Here is a 25,742-nt window from a genome sequence, read left to right on the forward strand (position 1 = left end):
CAAATTGAGTCTTAGGCTCAACAGCTGGCTCAGGACTATTTTCTGTTTCTACAAATCATGACAGCAAATGTCTTTAAAGACAGCAATATGATGTAGAACGCAGGCTGTAAAGCTGTCAGTGTCAGTGTCAGCAGCATCTCCGCACACAAACACTATAAAAAACATTCCTACGGCGCTGGTTTCATTCCTGTCACCCAAACTGACTTACTGTGACTCTAACAAATGACAATCTGTAGTCATCTGTTGGCAGCAGTGTCATTCTCTAAACCTGTAGAAGCAAACCATGTCTCAGCTGACTGGTGATAAGTATGACACAAAAATAACTGTAATTACTTAAGTAAACAATTAAGAATAACACTACAACTACAACTAATCAAGAGACACTACAGATAAGTGTCTCTTGATTGTATTTGAACATGCCCTGTTTTATTGTGCAAAATACTTAAATATGTTGTGTTTTTTTCTACATAGAACACCTCTGTGACCACGAAAATACACAATTTTAGGTGCTGACCCCCTCCAGTAAACATCACTCTGTTCTAATTGGTCAGCTGGCAGATGTAAGCATCATAGTTTGTGTGCGTGTTAAACAGGTTTGATAAAAAAAATACAGGAAACTAAAAGCATAATATTCGTATAATGTCCCCATTTATAATAGTAAAGTAAACTACTTCGGGCCCATGAGTACATGTAACAATATGTTTTCTGCAAATAAGCATTTAGCTGCCATAAATGGTCCCAAAAAAATGCAAATTGTCAGCATATCACCACACACTGGCATACGTATTCACCCCTACCAAGGTGAAATGGATCAGAGAGCCACATGGACACCATGCTTGTGACTCTGTGTAAGTCAGTTTCCATAATGGCCCCTGGTGAGGCTAAGATGATGGATATGGTCTGTCGCTGGGAGTGAAAGACTCAGGCCTGGGGCCATTGCAGGTCCACAGCATTGCCATCTGTCAGCACTGGGTGGGCACAGCCCATGACCAGGGCTTGGGCAGCACACTCCAGGGCCACCTACAACACACACCTCTCTTCAGGGGCAAGGTTAGGAAGCTAGCAAGGCACATGTGCTGTCCAGCTACATAATCTCCATTTCCATGTGGAACCCTTGCATTTACAAAAGGGAATGATAAAATATATAACAAAAGCTGGAAAAATCAATAGCGCACCTGTCATTGAAGCGAGTCCTCAGATACCTATCACACAAGCTCACAATACCTTTGTAGTGTGATGGTCAGTCCCATACATCTGCATTGCAGGGGGAATCTTATACTGAGGATGTTTTCTTTCCGTTAATATTTTAAGGCACGTTAACCACATAAACTCAGACTAAAGACTTCTGCAGTGTGTTACGAAGTTACAGTAACAAGAGACATCTATAGTGGTGGACTTAATATTCTGGATAAAATAAAATTGATCTATAACATTTCTTCGCAACCTTGTGTTTTCCCAACCTGTTATTTTGCTGTGCAGACTGTCCTTTAACTGGTGAGCTCACCAGGGGAAGCAATTATTAAGCATTCTGTCTGCCCTTCATCTTCGATTGATATCACACCTATTAAATTCTCTCTTTTCATTCCTTCACAATAAGATGTGTTTGTAGATGACTTCAGGCAAACAGTTTCACTTGGTTAACAATGTGACAAGCAATTCCTATTCATACAAATATGAAAAGCGAGGGAAAAGAAGGAACTACAATCATCCCCAAGAATCAGCAATTTCCCATTTTGTTCTGACCAATTGTGGAGACTCATGAAATTAATTCTGACAATACTGACTGTGGAAAAACAAAATAAGCTACCCACTTAAAGCTATCCATATTTCAGTATGTCTGATCCGTCTAAGAGGTAACAAATGGCTGCCAGGGAAAACAAAGAAAGCTGTGTGTGTCTATTGCATGTGATCATGTTATCCGTATAGTGGACTACAAAGGAAATACAGGTAAATAGAGTGGATGAAGTAACCACCCTAATGACCCTAATGTGGTACTAAAAGGTTGCATTCTCATATGTGACACGATGTCATGAGAGCAGTAACACTGGAGTAACACATCATGAATAGAAGTGCATACAACTAAAGATGTATATACCTTCAGCAAACCCATTGTATCAGTAGATATTGTGCCCTTCAAAAAAAATAAAGTTGGCTAAATCATCCTTAAGCTTATGTCTGAATAGGTATCATACCGGCACCCGATAAGAGAAAGTAATACTGCATTAGTACAGTCGCCTGTGGAGTCTTAAACCCGAGATTACTCCCAGGTCTGAATATTAATGCAAGAAGGATTAGTATTAAATCTAGGCTGTGCAGAATTTTTGCAGCAGTAGCTTGTAAAACAATAATCCCTACCAGTATGAAGACAATTATAACAATGCCTAAGGTAGCACAACATACAATAAACAGACGGATCTGGTGAACGATTAAAAAAGGATAGAAACTGCCGACTGAGACGATACAGAACACTAAATTGCAGAGAATCTCTCATCACTGGATTACTGTGACAGTAAGTTTATTATAGTGAGTGTGCAATAGTAAAGAAGCCTGGGAGGTACCTGAAAAACTGCACTGATGGTACAGCAGTGCAGCACGTCAAGTCTTCATTTACCCCAGAGAGGACAAACTTCTGCTCCTTCTCTCAGGGAACAAGACGAGAAGAGTCACTAAAAGCCAATTCAAATGGAACTGAAGTGTGTTCCGTAAAATGGCCCACACATTGTCTTTAGAATGTTCCTTTGCTTCCCTTAAGGTACAAGACCATTATACGTTCACTCCTCACCTGGGGTTAAATCTGAAATAGTGGGGCCAACTGGCTATTTGGATGTCACATGCTGGCAAATTGGTCTCATTGGAATCAGCCAGCAGCAACAACATAAAATGGAAAGGTTATGAAAGAAACCGCAAGATAATCAATCATGTTTATGAAAAAAGGACTTACTGGCAAGGATTAGAGCGAATTAGAGAGTGGGAGACATTCCAGGAAACAGCTACAAACGTCTCACTGTAATTTTCTCACCTATTTTGTACCGTAAAGACCTGAATTATTAAGTCCAACCATGTATTAGCTGTAACATTCAAGTAGAATCAGATCAGATTTTGAAGCTGATAGAATGTTTTGGCAATGACCCCTCAAATATGGTTAAGAGAGAAAAAGAGATACAACAACTGACAGAGGATATCTTACAGTTAAGTTTAAAACACAGCTAATAACTGTAGAATCTAAATAACAAAAATGCCAAAAATCACTGACAATATAAGTAGTAGATAATCTAATCATAATTTAAGTGCTAATGCTTGGTTTTGAGTTTTCTGTCTTGTGACTGACATCTAAATTGTAGTAGGGGGTCACAGCAGCTGGTTAGTGCACAACAACTCCAGTAATTGCATGGGAAATGCAACTGTTACAGCAGGTTGAAGTGACTCGCTGACATTCCCAAACCCAATTCCCAATCTGTACCTTCTTTGCTGTCAGACGTCAACTTTCTGCATTAAAAAAGTTTGGAGCACATACGTGTTATTTTTTTTCATGCATGTAGCATTTCATCGTCATTAATATGAACTTGACTTAGCTCCTAATTGGTTGGTACTAAATAGAGTATTACCCTTGCACGTTCACTTCTTTTAATTATGCTAAATAACATTTCTGCTGCTTTTCCATGTTGTCGCAGGCCAAACTAACTTTGAAGTAACACAGCTGCTGTTAAGCGGCTGCTTCCGGCTTTGACCGCTTGTAAGATTTATGTACTGTATGTATGCTGGGCCGAGTTGATAATACAGAGCCGTGCAGGTGAGGATCAGTCACTGTCAAGAGCTCTCTATGGCTGCTGATGATAGCACGCTTTCGTCTTTTTCACTGGGAGGGTCCCAGCTACATAGGGCGATGTCTGTTATCCTTGAGTTGTTTTGAGTAAGCTTCATTTCGTATCAAATTCTATATTTTCCCAGTTTGACATTTTTCTTGTATTTAATCAACCAGTCCTTCAAACGTTTGACGAACAATATATTGGCATCATCTGCGATCTGTTTAGCAAAGCCAACGTTCCAATCACAAACTTGCATACTTGTAACCGTTTGGTGTTGTTGATGTTTTCTATGTTTGTAAGAGCAAGAAAACTCAGATCTGTCATCTGCATTTCAGAAAACACAACTGAAACAGGAAGATGTCGTTCATGTCATAACATTGTTTTTTGAAGGTGCACACAAGCATGGTAGGTTTAATTGAATGTGAGCAGACAGCAGACACTTCATTAAGACCTGACAGTCAGGCTCATATGATAGGGCTCCTCCCCCATTCAGAGATGACTTGACACATTAGACATCTGGAGTAAACCCTCTTATTTAGTAAAATTTTTCGAGGCATGACGGAAGAAAATCTATGAAAATAAAAATAGATTGAGGTTTTTTTCAGGTTTTATTGTGCTGTAAGTTTTTCCTTGACTAGGTCAGGATTGCCTAGGACGATAAAGTTCAGATTAAAAGAGTGGACACGCAGTAGTTGGAAAAGAATGACAAAAATGTGATGTCACAGATTTCCCAAAGGCCTACAGTATAATATCATATAATGCCAGCTGAGTATCCGATAAGGCGCCTCAAAAAGCTGAAATATTTCATTTATAATGATGAGCACTTACTTTGGCCTCCAGGAGAATGGATCCTATGCAAAGAAAGAGCATGAGGGTATTTGTTTTGTTTGTGGGAAATGAAAAACCTAAGTCTAAAACACTTCTGAAGAGGCAGGAGGTAGGAAAGCTTAAGGCAGGAATGGACAGTGGAAAGTGGCGATGTACTCGGGAACAAAGAGAGAGAGAGAGAGACATTCTGAAGCGATAGTATTGACTAACCTTAGGCCTGATGGTCTGATGGTGTAGTTAGAGATGTGGTTCTTTTTGTTAACACTGTCACAGGGAGGCTAATGAGAGGTAAAAGCTCAAATACTCTTTAGGAAGTGCAACAAAAAAAAGGGTGGAAGGCTACAAAGGGAATCCTACGTCCTCTGTATTGGCTACGGACTTTTGGACTTGTTGTCAGACCGACATTACCAGACCAATACATTATACGTATTGCAAAGGATTTAAAATAGAGCCATAAAAACATAAATTTTCACCATATATCCACGTCTTCAATACACCACTGGATCTAAATGTGTGCCTTGAAGGCCAAGCACCTTCTAACTGCCTGATACATATTACGCCCGCTAGTGTGAGCGGTTCCATTACCACCCATACTAAAATGACCGTGCTCTATCAATAAGGCTCTGAATGTAAAAAGCATTTACTGAATTGCATTTGCCATAAGAGAGGAGACGGAACAGCTGGAAGATGATTAAAGTGCTGACTGTTGAAGGGAAAGGACAGTGAATGCACTATTTCCTTGTGCAGAGGCCAGATACAATGTCTTTCTAAGTGTAGTGTCCTGAGACGGTGATGTCTCTCCTTTGGAAGGAAGTCACACTGAATGACACTGAACACACCGACATCTGCCAAAGCACACTTCTTTGCATGCTTCATTCATTTCTCTGCCTACATCACCGAACAACCGTTTCACCCACTGACCTTTTTTTTCCTGTGTGAAAGCACTTGGCTAAACTTAAAACCATCCCACTGCGCTTTGTAACCTCACTGAGACGAGGATGAGTTGGCCTTACAACCCGACACCTCGTCTCCATAAAGATGACCGGCGGGGGCTTGAGTGTGTAGCCACTAGGCGGTGCAGTTTGAGAATCACTACTAAAACAACCACGCAAAAAGATCACCTTTAGCGTTAGCGTTCCAAAATGCTAGAAAATACACAACAGAATAAATGCCGGATGGATGAGAGGACATAGAGGATGTATATGAGAGGTTGAGAGGGAACCTGGTGTAGCAAACATCAATTAAATTATGATGAATCGTCCTTAAGCCACAAGCATTCTCTTTATCTCTTCAGTGAATGTGTGCAGTGTACCTTGAGTATAATACATATCTCATCAGTTATTCACTGTTTTTCCAAATTTCATGGTCTATTGTATCATTTTATTTCTATCTACTGACGGTGAAAAGACCTGCAGATAACATGCTTTCATCTTGTCAAGTTTGTTTCTTTCTGCCAATATCTCGGCTCATTGGTAGAAGTTTTTAACACCGCATAGATCTGGAATATAATTATTGCCCATTGTCTGATATTTCTGCCCACATTTCTTGCGCTTGCTTCGTTTCATGAACCACCCTGTTTCCCCGAGAAAACCATTCCGTTGGATCAGAAATTAGAATGGTAGTTTTTGACGGCATCTCATCATTGTTACTGTAAGCTGTAGGTTGTACCTGTTAAAGTGTGAGAGTTGAAAGAGGACCTCGACATTTTGAATATATTGTCATTTATCCTTTAAAGTTTGAAAGATCTAAGCGTTCCAAGCTTCATAGATGAGCTCAGGTGTCTCCATGAATTAAAGTTTTTTTTTTAAATATTCATTTTAAATAGAAGCAATCGTAACCTTTTCATGTGGGAAAAAACTTTTAAATAGATTTAGAAAACTGAAGCACAAGATGAGAATTAGCATTTGCACCAACTTGTAATTAAATGTTGATGAAATGAATTTTCAAAGATAGAAAAATGCTACAAACACACCACAAAAGCAATGTAATGACATAATCTAGTGTGTATGTAAATTGTGCAATGTAAAGTTAGGCCCCAAAATGGTTGATTCCGAATAAGGTCAATATAGAATGATTTTAAACTGTCTGTTAAGCGTCATTATATTCTGGAACTATGAATATTTTCTACTATTATCTTCGATGCAACTGACCGATTAAGATCAATCTACGATTATGTTAATTACAGTGTCTACTCTGTATGTATTGTCCCTAGATCAAAAACATCATATCTTCAAGGATACTCTAGTCTGAAGTCTGAGTTTATTCTACTTCACAAAACATCAACACCCCACTCATGTTGCAGTAAACAATTATGTAAATATGTCATGGAGTGAAAACTGCCAACGAGATCACCAAGGAGGCAATTCAGAGTTAAATCTTACAAATGATAAAGACACTGTTGCTGTTTACTATACTGTCTGTAATGACACTAATTGAGCAAAGTGACTTAATTATGTTTTAACTTTGTGGCAATATAGCTGAATCATAAACATGGTTAGAACCAGCCAGGGTTTTCAGAAATGATGTATAACACTTAAATAACTTTATGAATGAAAGTGAGCAGAGCAGGCAAGACGAGGCAGCAAATTTGCCAATGCATGTGTTCTTGTTTACGCATTAGCTTTACACTCCACCACATACGTATTTGATCAGATCAGATAGAGATGTGATAACACGTGACCTCATTATCTGGAAAATGCAAACATTATAACAAGGATGGATGATCAGGCGAAGTGTAAATCCGGCCTTTGTTTTCTCTCTTAGAACAGCGAGTAACGAGACCAGATGTGCAGGTGGGTGGGTCCATATTTGCATACTCATAAACTCTCAATCAGCGACGAAGAGCAGATGAGTTTTTGAGTCTTCTTTGGTTACATAGATTTGGGGTGATTTAAGAGCTGTATTGATGTTACCTGCTCTGCTTGCATTTTCGTTTACACTTCTGTGACACTGTTTCTGCACGGATCAGTGTGGGAGGAGCAAAGCACACCAGATTTAGGAATCTAAATCTTGTACACATGATCTAACAAATATGGTACTACAAAAGATTTACGGTTTATTGCCACTATTTGGAACTTCCTCACCAGTTTTAACAGCTGTGAGAAGGAATTTGTGCCGTTTTCAAGGGTCGTTCTGAGTACCATTTCACTTGAAAGGGTGTAAGTTTTCTGTTGCATTGTTCAGTCATTCTGAATGAAACATGACATTCGAGCAGTAACACTCTTTTTGCAGCTGCTGGACTGCTCATGCAAGATAGATAAAGATGATGGCAGATCCTTATCTCGCCGCCTGTAACAAACACACCGCAGTGCCGCTGTGGCACATCTGATTGCAGGGGAAGAAGTGTTTGGCAGTATGCCTGTAATGTAACTCCCATGGTAAAGCTATGGAATCGTTTTCTGAGTTTTTAGGACACAAGATCCAAGGAGAAGTAGAAAGATGTGGCACCATAAAGCAAGATAATTCGAGGCTCTATTTATGGCAATAATGAAGAGAAGGTTTATATTGGCATGAGCTGAACTGCATGTAGTGAGATATAACTGCTAACTATCAGCTTGAGGTGACGTAGAACTGTGATCTTCTTACCTGCTGAGGCTCTCGTGGAGTCGTCTGCTTGACTCTTCTGTTAGACGCCGTGGTGGTGGTGATCTCCATGATGGATGTGGACGTCTCTGAGCGATTGGCTGTCGTACTTGACTGGGGCGTAATCGAGGAGGGTGACTCCCCCACCAGCCGCACGCTGCCCTGGATCCTAACGTTGGGATCCCCCTCCGCAGCCATGTTGAACACCTTCAAGCCATTATAGTAGAGGCCTGAAAGCTGCCCCTGAAAGGATCGACTCCGGTCCCGCTCCCAGCCCCCAATCTGTATAGTGGTTTGGCTGTTGAAGATTGTAAGCTGCCGTCCTGTGGGAAAACAATGTTACATATTGTAGGAAAATGTTGAACTGCGGATTCAGCCACTTTTACTTTACAGGTGAAAAACGACAGAAAGAAAAATCATTTGCCCAGTGGCTAATGAGACCAATAAATTACCGGTTGCTAGAGGCGACCCAGAGTAATTTATTGCAGCTATAATGATGAGATGCCTATGAAAAGCAAAATATATAGAAAAAGAAATAAAAACGGGATTTTGAAAATCAGTGCAGCTTTGCTAAAAGAGCAATGTGGTCGAATCATAAATAACAAGAAAACTTTATGATTTATCTTTTTGAGACTTAAGAACACTGTCTTGAAAATAAAACAGGACAGTTTGTTTTAAAGCGAACTGCTTGATAGCAAAAATGTATCATATATTTTTATATGACTGGCTTACAATACAAATAAATGAATAAAAAAGAAACAAGATCACTATTTAAGTAACTAAACTTATTAAAAAAGGAAGAAAGAATGAAGCAGTAGCCATTGTTGGCATCTGTCATCCTGTATTTTCCTTCGAAATTTCAGGATATTGAAAGACAGCAAGCATCACACTAAGTGCATTTAAAATCATTTAGAAAGCAAGATTTGGGAAGTATTCATCCTTTTAGCAAAAGCAAGGGGAAACGAAACTTAACGTAGTCAAACACAAAACATTTTATGACAGCACTTTCATAAAAAAAACAAAAAAGGAAACATAAGAAAGATAAAAAATGATCGGGCTCATTTCACAATTTCAGTGACAATTATGAATTAGTTATTATATGAAAACAAGGCATGCACTCAGTTTATTTTATATTACAATTTCATCTATTTCCCTAAACATATTTACAATGTCTGTTAAAGGGACTCAAAATTATGATGCCAATTTGTATTTCACTCTATTTATTATTATTATAAGTTTAATCAGAATAGATCAAATGATGAACATTGATCTATGAACATAGAAACAAACTGTAAAAATGTTTCAAATAACACTGAAAATAGCAAATTACGAATGATTAAAGTAGATCATTTTAATTTATCTTTTAGAAATTTACAGCAAAATTTACAGTAATTTATAAACTTTTAACCATATTACGTCAGTAGGTGGATTTACATACATATTTACAGTCCCTTTAACCTTAAGTTGACAAACACGTATTAAAACAGCTGACATCTATAAAAATGAATACATTACAAACTACATTTAACTGTTCAAATCATTTTTAGTTTTATTTTACTGAACATTTATTTTTTAAGGTTTATTATTTACAATCATATTGGTACCACTTGGTTATGATCAAATTATTTTATTTGAAATTTTAATCAGTGATTTTACCTTTGTCGAGTAGCCATTCGTCAACTACTCGACCAAGTCGATATGGGATTCGCTGTCTAGCAATCGCCAGGCGTTCGTTATCATTGTTGCCTTTAAAGTTTAAAGAGACATTTCATTGGTTACAATCTGTAAGGTCAAAGGTTAAAGGTTCATACTTAATGCTGGAGCTACACAACTGCACAGATTTTTTTCCTCTAAGTTTTATATGTTTAAAAAAACAAAATATTTACGAAAACATTATTTGAACAAACTTCACTCAATCATTTTATTTTATTTTATCCAACAAATTAGTCCTATATTAATTGAAAATAAGAGAACTAGCACGCTAAAGTTTCATCTAGGTTAATAGGCTATGTTAAACACCAGAACAAATCCCAAATTGAAACAATTCCATTACAAAATCTTTACCCAATTATTTCCAACCCCCTTTTTTTTTTACTGTTTTTTATACTAGTTATATACATTTATTGTTGCATCAACCTTTTATAGTTTAAAATAGAAAACAATTTAACTTTAGCATATTACAAATGCCCACCCCCATTTATGCATAGCCTAATTGACAAGAAATAATAAGCTAATCGCAGTATAACAATTAATACAGTTTACAGTCAGAGCATCTGGTCAGAGGGAAATCAGAGAACAAAGTCAGAGTGAGTACATAAGCTTACATTCACATTACAGGTGGAAGCCGCACAAAACTTTTTCTGGGCAGAGTAAACAAAGACACCAAATGGTTTTTTTTTTCCATATCAGCTTTTGGTCCATTACATATGTAGTCTTACATCTGATTCCAATCTCTTGCTATGTGGCCGCTGTCACAGTGGTCAGATTGGAATTCACGTTTTTGTCTTACTGTCTCACATCTCAGCGCAGATGCATATAACTGTCGCCACCGTTCAATGTCAGCGCCTTACAGCCTGGGGATTGCAAATGTGTTAGATATATATGGAGAAGCTCCCATCCAAGCAAAGCTGGAGGGAACATATCACAACCCAGCTGTTTTCAAAGAAACCACAAAAGGAATGGCTGAGCAGGTTTCCATTTTCATGATTTGACTGTGGGACAACTATTTTTGCTGTTGTTCATCAGAGGATGCGAGTTGTGGGAAGAGCTGTCTCAAGTGTCCCTTACAAACATGAATGTGAACCATCACAGCAAAAAGATTGAATCTGACTGACAAATTAGCATCGAGGCCTGTAATGTGAACATTGCTATTGAATGTTAAATACATAAATAACACAGCTTTGACAAAAGCTAGGAATAATAAAGAAGTCACCACCAAGAAATTGACTGACTCAAATGACTTTAAAGAAATATAACTATGTATTTTTCTATGTCAGAGTCAGGGGGAAAAGGACTGTTCCAACAGAGAATAAGCCCAAAAGGTGTGTAGAAAGAGAAAGAGCAGCTGCAGAGATTGCAGGGACACTTTGGAATTGATGAGGGCAAACTCTGCATCACCCTTTTGTCAAGGCCAATAACCTGTCCAGAACAGAAGACTTCCAGCAAAGTGGCACTGTCTCTGAGTGCTTTTCTCCGAGTATTGTCTGCAAAGATTGAATTCAGTCAGCTCCTTTCTTCCTGCAGATTGACAATGTTTGTCCCATCAACTATATTAATTCTTGTCTGGCAGATAAAAGCTCTGGTAGCTAACAATGATTTAAGGGGGGGATAGCTTCAGGGAGGAAAGGGTCGTGGAGATGTGATGGAAAGGAGTTAGCCTCGCAACAGATGCACAGATGGTCTGGAAGGTTTCAGAGGTAAAGGACGCATAAAAATACATTTTTAATCACATCAACTTGAACTACTGTAGGAGATCAACTGCACATGTTAGGGTTCAAAGCCTGCCTATGTGCAGTGGGTTGATAGAATGTGGCTGGAGTTCATTGCACTGTGGTTTAGTTCAACCTTTAATGCAACTCTTCTTTCAACATTGATATAGAAAGATAGATTTTCCATGACAACACATTTTTAAATAGTCAAACAGGAATATGAGACACCGAAATATTTCTGAGAAAAAAGGCCAATCACTTGAAGTATTTTTACTCAATTTCTTCAAATGTGTCCTTTATTGATCATCAATAGAAAATCTGATGCAGACACAGATACATTATCGTATTAGTATAGTTTATTTAATTTTATTCATGCCAGTATATTATTAGGAAAAGAGAAATGTTGCACAGGTTTGTTCTGTGGCCTTCTACTTTATCCTGCAATTTGATCGTTAAGCACATAATGTAGTCCCCCTCCTCTGTGCCACCTTATTCTCCTGAACACTGTGCAACGCTAGACTCCTGAAATACGTGCGACGCATTAGATCTTTACATTATTAACATGTTTAATTAAGCAATAATCGACTGAGTGTTTACTGATCATCGTCATGGAGCAATTATAGGCTTTCTTAATTTTCTGTCACCTCCAATTGTCAGTCACCGGGTGTTAGATGTGTCACCTCTCTCAGCATTTCATTGTCACATTGGAGGCTGTGGCTGTTTCCTGCTACCCTGACACCTTATTTGAAGAGAGGTCAGGACCAAACCAGGCTCTGCAGAACAGTTGTTAGAAGATTTACGGGAGGACTTGATCGTTAATAATCAATTCATATTGTCCTTACATGGTATATCTTGTAGACATATTGTGTCAAAGCTCTTGTTGTGCAAAAACATGTTGTATTTTCAAAGACAGTGGCACTTAATCTGCTTGTTTCGGGCGCTGCGGCATCATCAGTCCCATCCTTATACTGAGGTTAATTAAGTGTGGATATAATCAAGGTCTGATCGTGTATTGATCACCACAGTGGGACAGCGGATTGTTAAACAATGCTGTCCCCCGGGCTTTGACGCAGTAACAGAGCCCATTCATCGTGTCGGCGAGCGGCGCCTGTGACTGCTGCTGCTAAGTGGTGATTTGGTTTGGTATGGGACGACCCGTCTTATCTCCCCTGCCAGACAGTAGCGATTCAACTGAGCTGTCCCAACTGAACTGGTTTGCCCTCGCTCACTTGTTTTCTTTTTTAGTAAAGTGGTCAGATAAGGTGGGTGCTTTATCTCATTACAAGCCCAGGGACATTCGCCGCATTAAATGAACAAACATGCAAATGATTCCTCTGTGCTGAGAGCCGAGGGAAATAGGAAGGTGGAACCTGCAGCATTTGTGTTTATTATTTTTATTCATAATTCTTTTTTTCTATGCCGGCTGAGGCAGCTAATGTACCGTTTCTTTTAAAGCAGACAATTACTCACACGGAAAGAAAAGAATAGACTAAAAACCAAAGCAGGAAAGACGGAGCTTTTATAGATAAACCTCCTCGCTTGTATCCTGAAATCAGACTCTAAACTCCAAGGTGAATAAAAAGGGACAGCGGGAGAGATTGACAGGGGCAGGGGTGGACAGACAGAGAAGAGTATAAAGGACAGATGCTGAGGGGAGTGCAGAGGGAATCAGAGAGCTCCGTAAGTGCACCACGCTCTGATAACGGCATGAGAATAAGGCCAGGGACTTCTCCATTATCTTTGTGTGCAGAGTGTGTTCATTGGTTCCTCCGCTAGTATACCGCACTGTACCCTGCGGGCCAGGCTGCACCATTGTGATGGAATTACTTCCATGTCTGAGACCCGGGAGAAGGGGTTGATTTTGTTGTCGTTGGACCAACCTTTTGTGTTGCACAGTGGCGTGAGCATAAAAGATCTTGAACTTGTAATTACAACGAATAGAAGGCCGGTTACTGTATGTGCCTCCATGTGCGTTTGGGATTTCACAGTCTCGCTAAACACTTTTAATGGCTCATAAGTATGCACTATGAGACTTTTTAATGAGATTAGGAGGGCGGCAATACAGGTCCTGGTGAAACAATTATTCCCTTGCTTTGACAACGATCACTCCCTCCCATATAATCTCTACCTACCATCATTTTATCTTTGCTGTCTACCCTTATTATAATCACTGTTGATCTGTGAGTGGCCTAAGAGTGGCTGAGGGCTGCTATTATGACTCTGTTAGAGGCAAACATGGATACTAATCAAACTACAGGCGAGCAAAGAGAATAATGGCTTTGTGCGCATGGGGTCAGGGAGAGCTGTGCAGTAATTGTGATTAGACGTAATTAGTCTGTGATGAGACCGATAAGGGAGGTGGGCTCTGCATTGGCACTAAGGCATGATTTGTGAGGTTGGAAATGGTTATTTTCCCCCGCAGTATTCAGACCTTTGCACTCGTCCCGAAAAGTGTCGAGAAGAATCTACGTCTATTAAACATTCAAATCTACATTGTCTTTTTAAATTTGCAGAAACTTTACCAGAACTTGTTACAATACAATACCATGTCCTGGACTATAATACATCACTTTGTACATTTACATGGATGTTAACACTTTCATAATACTCTGAATAAGTAATAACTTGTTTGTCGCTTATGTCCCAGCAATTAAATTAGAATGAAATCATCATGAATCAGCACAGGCTTAGTTTGAGTAATAGTCCTGGATGCAACTTTAAATTGAGTCATTCAAGCATGTGAATGTTAAAATTAACTCCACCTCAATGGTTTCTCCTCACCTCTCCCTCGTTCTCAAAATCCAGCAATGCAGCAAAAAGCAGAATCCTACAAATTCTTACATCACGATCATTTTGGCAGACGCTTTTATCCAAAGCGACTTATATTACATTACCACCCTTCGCAGAGGGGGGAGCAATTGAGGGTTCGGTGCCTTACTCAGGGGCACCTCGGCAGGGGCTCGAACCGGCGACCCCCCGGTTCCCAAGCGGAAGCTCTACCCACTGAGCCACTGCCTCCCTTACCAACTTACTAACATTTTTGTCTCAATAATAGTCCAGAGAAAAGTATCACATTCATGTAAATGTACAGAGTGATCACTACTCTACTCTACTACAGTGATCTATAGTCAATTTGCTTTGGTCTTATCAGTGAATTAGTTTCTGTTGATACATAATACTATGTTCAATTTAATTTCACACTGGTAAAATTCAAGCAAAGCCATAGTTTACTGTATCAACACCATCAATGTGAGAACACTGTCTGTGGGCAGGAGCCAATAGAAAGATAGAAAGAAGTTAGTGTTTCTATGAATAGCTACCACACTAGAATTGGCATACATTCCTAGGTGTAATCATCATTTAGGCCTACTAATCAAAGCTATGCCTGCAGACCATAGCTTCACATTATGCGACACACAACACGCAAATGTGTAACAAATTTCTCCAAATACAAATCTGCCTTGCAGCTGATTCAAACATTACCATTGTGCTCATAATGATCTTGATGCTGTTGTTTTGGTCCAGGGTGCAATTGCTCAGTTCAAATGAAGGATACCAGCGGGGGAAATATACCAGAGTCTGATTCAATTGAACAATACCACACAGGAGTGAAATCACCATATGTTGCTCTCAGATTTTAATGTTCCTGGTTCAGTTTTGCTACCTGGAATTTATATATATCAGACAGAAGCAAACAAAGAGGGTTTGAGTCCGTAACCCTGTGGTGCGTGTGTTCGTTCCCACAGCTTCAGCGTCAAAAGCCATTTGCTTTTCTTTCCCTACCTGAGGCAAGCAGCGGGGATGAGACCCATCCATAAAACCCACTTTTATTTGGATGAATGCACTGGCCATTGGCTAAAAAGCGTCATTATTGTGACATTATACAAAAGGGTAGACAGAAAGTGTCTCTTGTTTGTCCCGTTGGTCAGTCCTTTTATCCCTTTCTCACAAACTGTTTGATTGAGGGCTGACAGATGCAGCTTTTACTCTTTTAGAGAAGAACACAAATATTACTGTCTTAGCACAAAAAGAATTGCACTCGATCAATACTACAACAACTTTTGTCAAAGCCATTGAGCAGTTCAATTCAACAACACAATCTGTAACATTTATGTACATTTTGAAGTAAGAGCATCAGTTTGACATTTAAAGTACCATACCGGTGTTTTTGAGTTATTTTCCATCTCCAACAGTTGATTACATTGAATCTGCCCCCAAAGAAATCCTTGCAAGATAAACATTCCTTTGAAAACCTTTCATACTGCCATTCTTAAATGGAAGAGTTTAAAATGATTAGCTTTAATATTATTACATTGAGACATTAAACTGTACAGACATCATTTCCAATCCGGCTGTTGCCAAGCCTTAATATGACTTATTTGTATCTATTAATAAGTGTGATATATGCTGCTAACACGATTGATATTGGAATTTACTGTCACGGTCAAGGCAGCTTCATTAATGTAGCCAATCGTTTTAATCGTAATTAATTCCTAGTAAATCCCAGATTAATTCAGGTATGGCTGTTTGGTTACTGGGTCGTTGCAGGTTTGTCTATTTCATTGCCTTAATTTAATCAATCTACTGTATCGGCAGATGCATAAATATTGAAGTGGCACACGATTACTTGCCATAATAAAAATGGTTAAGTGGTAATTTGGCTGTAAATAGTTTATTGATTTGACTTACTTTGAAATGCACTGCAGGTGGATTATTTGCAGACATGGAGACATGGTGCATATCTTGCCTATTATAACTTTGTGTTTGAGACTGTGGGAGCATTAAAGTGAAACACAGCATAGAAAAAAAAAGCTAAACTAGTACATTAACGTGCATTGATTAATGTAAAGGTAAACTGCAGATAGATGTTGGAGATAGGCAACAACTCAACCACACCGGTACTTTTCTGGCTGTGAAAGGAAAAACTAAAGCATTTTAAGCACATGTCAAGTAAACATGAAAAAACTTCCCAAACAGATAATCCTGAAAAACTTTTGCTGATAATCCTGTTGTCATTTCATCACCTTTGTATCTGTGGCAGGTTTAAACAGAAGCAGAGTGGGTCACTCACCTGTGGGGTAGCGCTCAATGACTGGCAGGTCATCCACCTGCAGAGTGGCATTACCCCCACTCCTCGTAAACTTCACTATATGGTACTTTCCATCATTTACAAACTTTGACGTCTCCTCAATATTAATGTCATCTGTTCCGACATTAAATACCACGGCAATGTTTCCTTTTTCCTGGAAAGAGACAAGACAAGAAAGAAAACAATTGATTTAGTGACAAGTTCATACATGATGGAAGACAGACTGAGTTGGTTGAGAGTGATGTGCTACTTTCGCCAAATACTTATTATACTATGTAAATACTTCCTAAGTCCAACTCTTCTAGACATTCAATACAGAGGATAAAGGAGCATAATTAGTTACTAAGTAAAGCTGCATAATGGAACATTTCTGTGCTGTAGCTGTGGATTTTTGGAATCATTTCAGAATGTTTCTATAGCAAAAGAGACACCTTCTAAAGTTACTGCACTCAAACTCAAAAACACCCTCTGTAGCCAACATTTTCTCTCCACTCGCCGTCCACACTTTTCGGAGTGCACTGCCAGCTTCATGTTTTTGCTTTTAAACAGTGTGTCCAGGTAATGAAAGGAACCATCTGGGCTCTGCTGCTTGGGCGGGGGGGCCTGCTTTTAACATTAAAATGTGTCCTGTCATCACTATAGCTGCCTACCGTAAAGCTTCAAAGCTTCATGAGGAGACTTCGTTGTATCAGAACAGATTGTATGAGAATGAGTCATTAAATGGCGGTGACTACAGCAATCATCACCCAAAGTGTGTCAAAAAAAAAAAGCATGGAAATATACAGAGCAAAGCGTCACCTCAGCCTCCTTATTTCCACATGCGATGGCTATCTACTTTAATAAACTTCTTAATCCAGTGTGCGTACAGTATATTGGTGCAGGTGCTCTCGCTCTCCTTTCGCGCTCTCTCTCTCTCTCTCTCTCTCTCTCTCTCTGCTCATGAGCTGCAGTAAAAGGAGCATCTGGATGGAGGATCAACCTACTGTAGCAGCGCCGCACTCTGCAAGTCATTATCCAGTCAGCACAGCCGATACTACGCTGCATCTCCATCCCTCTTTTTCCATCTCGCTCGCTTTCAAACTCTCCCATATGGGCAAACTCTCTTTTCGAAACTCCCTCCCCTGACACACACACATACATACACATGCACACACGCAAGAACACACACAGGCACACACTCCATGCTAGCTTCCCTTAAAAGTGCAAAATGAGTGTCTCAAGAGCCAGAAGCTCAAGCGCAATTAAAATCATTTGAAATGTGTCACACCACATCACTAAAAGGAGGCCAAACGTATGCTTTGCGCTGTAATTTCAACAAATGGTATAATCCAGTGCTATAAAGATGTAATAGAAATACAATCTACTGAGTCCTTTGGGGCATAAACACCCATCAACAAAAATGCAGATGGCTGGAGTGACTGCAGATCTTGAGTGGGTGGCAGTCCCGGGTGGAGTGAAAGGGTGAGAGGATGGTGTCATAGTAAAGCCTGTGTGAGGTGATGATGTCGCTCTTTAAACACAGGAACAGTGACAAAACATCATGACTAAACCGCACATGTGTTTAGCATATTTCAAGTACACATGCACAGCCATTTTAGCGTAAGAATAGTATCTATTGACATCTTCCCAAGAGGAACTCTCAAGGACTATCACACTTCAAAAGCACATTAATTCATACTTTATAAAAAGCGTCAAAAAGGCTTTAGTCAAGAGACCAAACCAATTAAAAATCCTGCTTTTAATAGCCTCCTTCAATTGACTTTTAATGTTCCCCGTGGTCTCGTTAATAAATTTACTGCATTTAGTCACAAAGTGCCAATTCAAATTTTCACTGCATGAAAGCTGACTTCACAGCGTCGCAATTGGAGCTGAGGTAACAAGCAAGGGACAAAAACCAAGATTTAGAGAGCGAGATCAAAAGCTTCACAAAAAGTTCAACGTCTGTTATGTGTCTTCCGCGTAAACATGATTAGCTCTGTTTGCCTCTGCCTGCTGCGATAGGGCCGTCGTCGGCTTCAAACGGGAATATAATTTTTCCAAATAATAATCCAATGCGTTTCTACACACAGCCTGAAATGTGATCTACTTACAAGAGCAGTTTCTCAGTTGGCTCGGCGCCGCCTAAGCCGAAAGCTCTAATAGGGTGCGAGCTTATGTCAGAGAGTGATTGATAACTGCTTACAGAGACCCAGTCTATTACGCCCCTGTACAGTTTTAGGGTTGCTCACTTGGTAAGTGCAGCTCCCCACGGGGCTGCACACCCTGGGGAACACACAGAACTCAACCCCCGCCTGACTCTCTGCATGCTGCCTTGATTAATTGCTCATCAAGCTGCAATAGAGTTTAATTAACTGATGAAGTTGATCCACCATTCTCCTCTAATTTGCTCTTTTTTTTTTGGTTCTGCACTTCTCATCCTTGCAGCTGTAGGGTGGAACAGCTCCAGCGGTGCTCAGGATTTCTCTCTTACACTCCCCATCTGCAGTCATTGCAGCAACCATAGATCTACTAGTTTTACTCGCAATAAAACTGTGAAACACTCTTTTGCTTAAATCATTATCGTGTTCTCAAAACCATATCTAAACATATTAAACGCCTCGAGTTAGAGTTCAAAAGAGTGTGTTTCCTCCCCCCTCCACCCACATGAGAGTAATTGCTAAAATAAAGCGAGGATGTGACAAAGTGCTACTTGAGTCGGCGTGGCATCTCCGAGCTCTACAAAAGTGAACGCCGAGGTGTGGGCTGTCGTAATGTTTTCCGCCTGTTTATGAGTCATTCATGTAGACAACCATTGTGCACTTGCCACATTTCATATCTCACCAGAACCTTCGCCACAGGACCATCACATGTTTTCCGCAGGAGCACATGTTAGCGAGGGGTCTGTTGGCGGGTGGGAGACTACCTGCGTCATTACTTCAGTGACTGTGTGTGTACATGTGCACAAAAGCACACTGTGGGGGTACTAGGCTTTCACTGCGCACACTTAATGTCTTAAGTAGCTACGGCAAGCACACTGCACAGTTCATCTTATCTTTTAATTACCTCTGACAGTCCTCGGCTTATCCTTTTTTTTTTTTAGGAAAACGTGTTAATGAGATTATAGAAGTAATGGAATCATTAGGAGAAAGTAAATGATTTCTTGCCTTATGCTGTGTTTTCTTTTGACCACCTACACCTATAGTCATAACAGCAACACCATAAAAAGGTGCTCATAGTGAAGTATTTTAGTTTAGTTTTTAGTATGGGGGGGTTTTGTATTTTTGATCAAATTAAGAAGCAAAGGACAGACCACTGCAAGGAAAGATGAAACATAAAGCCACTGATGAAAAGAGGGAATGAGAGGAGTTAAGGAGACAAAAAAAGCAAGAAGGCAACAAAGGAGACAATTCAATAATGGAAATAAGGATGTTTAGAGGATGTTTCAGTACCTCTACAGTATACTTAAGCACAGAAAACATATCCAAACACACTGAATACAGTAGAAGATAGTGCCTCAGTGTGTTTGAGATCATTGGGGACTGCGCTGCATATCCATGAGCAGTGGGACTGTTGGAAAAGCGTCTTTACTATCGGTAATAAACATCACTTCCAAAAGCACAGAGATGAACCCTTAGAACAGCGTGTCTGAGGATGAGTCTCAGAATGAAGTGCATTTGGATCAACTTTTAAAATACTTTCTAAAACAAAAAGCGAAGTTGCTTGACAAGATGCCCTCCGTCCTTAATTCCCTGTTGCCTTTCATGATGTTCAGCGTGCTGAGGTATAAGTGCATTTGCCGAGAGCTCAGCTTATTTTACAATCACGTCCGCCAGCTAAAGTGCCTAATTATGTGCGAGGTTGCCTTGGAATTGTTTTTATTGCTGGCAGCATATAAAATGGCTGTAAGAGAGCTTTCAAGAAATATATCAAGTAATTCTGGTATAAATAATCAAACCAAATTCAGCAGCTACTTAAAGGGGACAAATAGTATTCCCTTTTGTTCGAAACTCGCTCAAGTAGGGAGATCACACATCATTGTACTACAGTTTGAATATTAGGAAACTAAGAATGAAGAGAGATCCAAACCAAATGGCTGCCAGAAGAGGGAAAGAGAGACTGACAGCAGTTTATCAAACTTATCAGTCAATCAGACCAGGTGGATATCAGCTGATACTGGGTTCTGGCTGCGAGATGCCACAGCGTAAGAGTACCACGGTTGAGAAGTATCCGTAATGGGAGCTGACCAGTGGTGCCGTTCTGAAAGTACTGCTCGTCATTTGTCTGAAATGACATTTACTCTCTGTCTGCACTCGGTCTCTTGCTCCATCTTTGGCCCTCCTGTGACAAATTCCATCAAGGGAGGTCAACAGATATCTGAAATTTGTTCTATCTCATTCAACAAAATCAATTGAGGTTTTCGAGGTGATTCTCATGTCTGTACACTTGTGACAGCAAACGCGGGACAAGTTGACCTTCATCTCTGTCTCTGTCTGTCCACCAGGACTTTTTCTTTTCCCCCTGAGCAAACTGGGAATGCAGATCTCTTCATCGGTCCCACTCATACTACAGCAACGCTTTCTGCCTGAATAAGGTCAGGTCAGGTAAGGTAAGGTAAGGTAAGGTAAGGTAAGGTAAGGTAAGGTAAGGTAAGGTAAAGTAGGGTAAGGTAAGGTAAGGTAGGGAGACAGGGACACTTCTGGAGGTGACAAATCATATGCTAGAAGTTGAAGACAAGACAAGTAGGTCTACAAAAACAATAATAATAATAATAATGATGATACACAGCATGACTTACAATGACTTGTGCTTTGTGTCATGTCATGTCTTACTCCTCTCTGCTTCCTTGTGCTTTTTCGTGTTGATGTGCTGTGTTATGTCAGTGCGACCTCTGTGCGCAACGGAGAAGTGAAAAGGACTCCACAAGTTGCTGGAGTCTGACCAAACACGCTAATTTTTATTAAGAATTTAACTTATTATTGGAGCTCTTTGTTGAAGGTATAAGCCTGCTCAGTCGCTAGCTAAAGGTGTGGAAACGCTAATCACTTTATCTCAGGAATGCTAACAAGGTAGACAGAGCAACACAGGCAGCGTGGTGATTGGCTCGTTGATGTTACCGCCTGCGATTTGATTGGTGGATTCAGCGCATGCGTATTTAAAGAAAACAAACTATTGGTAATAGACCGAATTATAGGAATAAGGGACACATTGGGGTAATTTTAGAATAAGTTGGGACAAAATACCTAAAATACAGGGGAAAAACAGGACATATGGTCTCCCTGACTATAAACACACTACAAACAATAAACTACAACATAACTGCATCCAGATGTTTGTTTTCATCAGCAAACAGGGACGTATTGTTTAACTAACAACAATAACTGATTGAGCTTTTGTTTATAAAAACGTTTCCTTGGTGTGTCAAAAGAATTTGACTCACATTATTTTGTGACAAGGTTGCAAGGAAGAGGAAGCAAAACATCTTTGAAAGGGTAGTGACGCATTTTAAACCCATTGGAACACTGGCTGACAGGTCTCATCTCAACAAAAGCGTTTGACAAAAGCCCACAGATTGAAGCCCGGTGAGCGGAGAGGCAGTGGATGCCGACTCTGTCCCCCTGCTCCCAGCCATGCTCCTCTCCAAAGGACAAACAGTGGATAATAAAAAGATGCTCTTTTCAGCTAGATTAGTACACAGCAGCACGCTACAGACGGATACAGTATGTTCCCTGCTATGTTAACTGGCACCTGGGAAAGAAGCTTGACGCATGAAGTGGACACTGCAAATATGACGGAAAGTTTGCCACCATCATTTGGCTTCTCATGGCTCCATAAAACTACATTTTAAAATATTGAGTTTAGATTTATTCACGGACTCTCTGTCCTAATGTGACTAATGAATGAATTCTCCAAGAGCAGAGGAGCTATAGGTTTGAGACGACCAGTGCAAGAAACTTGAATTAAGCCTCATTACAAGATAACGACTTGCTGCATAAGACAATTAAAAGGAAAGACTTTCTTCAGGTTGACTCACTTATTTCTCCTATCAGTGCAGAAATGTACTTCTAAATAGTGTATTAAAACAAGTCTATGGTCTACTCTTGTTCTTCAGGGAAGAACATAGAAATCAGTGGTAATAAGTGATGTAAAAAAAACTTTAAGACCTCAAAGAGGAAATCTAATGTAAGATCACCAAAACTTCAAACCGTTCTGTTCTGAATGTCTCCATAAGTATAACTTGAATTGAGGATGTGTAGTACAACTGTTACTCCTGTGATGATTTGTAGAAGAAAATTATCTTTATTTGTTTGTGGTATGTAAAATAAAGATAAGTGAGGAAACTGTGGAGAGGCTATGACATGTGCAACACAACGCAGCCTGCATAGCGTGTTTTAAAATAAGTCCATCATGCTATTTTATTTAGAGCAGTGGACATCTTCCAGCACATTCCTTTTACACCAACATGAAGTGGTAAAGAAGACATTGAAGCTTTTCTCCTTCCTTTTCATTTGGCATAAAGATTCTTCACTTTACGCCTACAGCTTTAGTTAATCTGAAAGGCCCTATTATAAGTAGAAACACCAGAAATAACCTGAGATAGAGAGAGAGAGAGCGAGAGAGAGAGAGAGAGAGAGAGAGAGAGAGAGAGAGAGAGAGCTAGAGAATATGAGCATGAGTCTGAACACGTTACGAGTTCGTGACAAATTGGATTGCGAAAGGAAAGTACTCTTTGTTACAAGTCCTTTTGATGACATGTGTTTATTTTTTTAAATGAATGAAATAACGAATGAAATTTATCTACGAATGTTAAATTCCATTCAAGTAAGTTTTCTATCAAAGGACTATCTACTATTTTTAATGAATGTGCTGTTAAAGTATTCATAAAGCTTCCCCACACTCATAAAACCGTGTGCGTATAATCACACAACAAAACTAAACCCCCAATAAAGGCTAGTGGGCCATTTGTTGTCATAGCAGGAAAAAAAAGGATGAAATTAATTTACAGCAGTTTTCATTTTCCAATATCAAACTCCATGCTGTCGTGTCAGTGGAGAGAGTAACCGTGCTGGTATGAGATGTTTCCAATTAAGAATAGGGTACAATCTGGCACTTATTAAAGTTTCCTAAAGATGCAGTGGGCAGTTATCAAAAAGGAGAGTAAGAATACACCAGCAGATATCAAAATTGGATACACTGCTAACCGCTGTTGAAATACTGTATTTTGGGTGAATTTGGTGCCTTTGAGAGACACCAAGGAACTAGTTTCTTATATCTCCAACAGAACTGCCATGGTTTAAAATTGCCAACATCAATCAAAAGGTTTTAGAGGATGCAACAAGCAATTTCATGGATGAATTTTTTTCCAGGTTCTGCAACATCAGTCCATATTGCTTCACGTATTATTATTGTGCTATTTCTTTTCTCTGTCCACCTGCTCTGCCCCCGTCTTGTTTCTATGCCACAGTCAAAAACACTCCCTCAATGAAAACTCGCTTATTCACATCCTGGCATTTCCGTCTCCTTATGTTAACAGAGCTCAAAGAGTTTTTCGATGTTCCCACACGGAACCAGATTCATCTCCATGGAGGAAAATTTAAAAGATCTAGAACAAGAAATGTTATGATAACTTCTGCACTTCACTAACCTCAGAAGAATGAACCTTATCCTTGAGTTTTCCGATAATGGAGGGCTATGATTGCTTTTGCATTATTTCAAAATGTAATTCCACACTCCTTTCTAGCTGCTCCTGGGCACATTTTCAATTTGAACAATATGCCTACAGAGCATGTTAGTGTGTCTGTGTGTGTCTGTGTGTGTGTAAGTGTGTGTGTGGGTGTTGTGTGTGTGTGTGCATGATTTAGCAGGTGGCGTTTTAGGGGAAAAGGGAGACAAATACAACAACAGATAGTCGTTTCTGTATTGTGCGATACAGATTCAACCCTCCCTGTTTTTTCCTCAAGCCACATTAAACCTCTGAGGTGAAATCTAATCAGTTTTGCCCAGATCAATCAAAGCTGCATGCATGAATATATGTATATGTGATATGAATGAATGGTTAGTAAGTGATTTGAAAGTGTAATATCAGGAAAATTACGTCTGAGTGTTCGTTTAGAAATCCAGTAATTGTGAAATGAGTGAATAAGAAGAAAATGCCCCTGTATTGATTCCCGGTTGCAATGTAAGTTGTAAAAAAAAAAAAAAAGGAATTATCATGAAGGTCTGCCCTTGACTGTGGTAAGTACTCACATCTCCAGTCTATACACTCGGGCATTTAACAACATTGCAGCTCTCTCCTATACCAAATATATATTTTAGCATTATTTCACTGCTTTCAGAAGGAATTGGCTGAGCTCTTTATGTTTTAAGAACATTACAAGAAAAAAAATAGTAAGAGGTTTTTGCTGTATGCCAAAATATCTATGTAGCGTATACTAAAAATATTGTATTCAATATTTTAAGCAGTCAACACTCTTATGCAAAGAAGCAGGGCATTGTGCAAATAGAGCAAATGTAAACAGAGACACATAGATCACAGCAAGACATCACATTTGGACTTACTAATGGAATGAAAAAACCCTGAACATGTTAAACTTCATCATGTTAAGTTCGGTGAGTTTGCAGCTTAACGTTATATTTTCATTGCACATAGCCTGTACTGATACTGCACTGATACTGTCTTTCCTATCAATAACTCTCAAAATCAATGGCTTCATTCATCTATGGGAAGAATGTACAGTAGACTTATCAATAAGAGAAACAAGAGCAGTTAATAGGCCTTGTTAGTGAGAACTGCCGTCTTTGGCAACTGGAGACTCTGTCCTTAGTTGTGGGTTATGTTTCATAATGTTGAATAATTTAGTTGTGGATTCATTCATATTATATTATATTGTTCTTTGTTCAGAGATAATTTGGACGTAGTTCACACCACTAACTACTAATTTGTCCATTTTATTTCCTTATCCTTTATATGTACACTGGTGTGAGTGAGTTTTAAAACGTCTTGCCTACTACGTACGTACTTTGAACTACTTA

General features: G+C 39.4%; 1 protein-coding gene across 1 annotated transcript in view; it reads right to left on the reverse strand.

The window, feature by feature from the left end:
- LOC143012559 (neurexin-1a-like) overlaps positions 1 to 25,742 on the reverse strand; it is a 216,299-nt gene that overhangs the window by 26,147 nt on the left and 164,410 nt on the right. The window contains 3 exon segments of the mRNA XM_076165749.1: positions 8,220 to 8,539; positions 9,873 to 9,962; positions 16,716 to 16,887. Of these exon segments, the coding sequence (XP_076021864.1) occupies positions 8,220 to 8,539; positions 9,873 to 9,962; positions 16,716 to 16,887 (582 nt within the window).

Source organism: Genypterus blacodes, unplaced genomic scaffold, assembly GCF_046128005.1.
Source record: "Genypterus blacodes isolate CSIRO-AG114 ecotype Tasmania unplaced genomic scaffold, CSIRO-AGI_Gbla_v1 ptg000012l_1, whole genome shotgun sequence".
In the NCBI taxonomy this organism is placed as follows: Eukaryota; Metazoa; Chordata; class Actinopteri; order Ophidiiformes; family Ophidiidae; genus Genypterus; species Genypterus blacodes.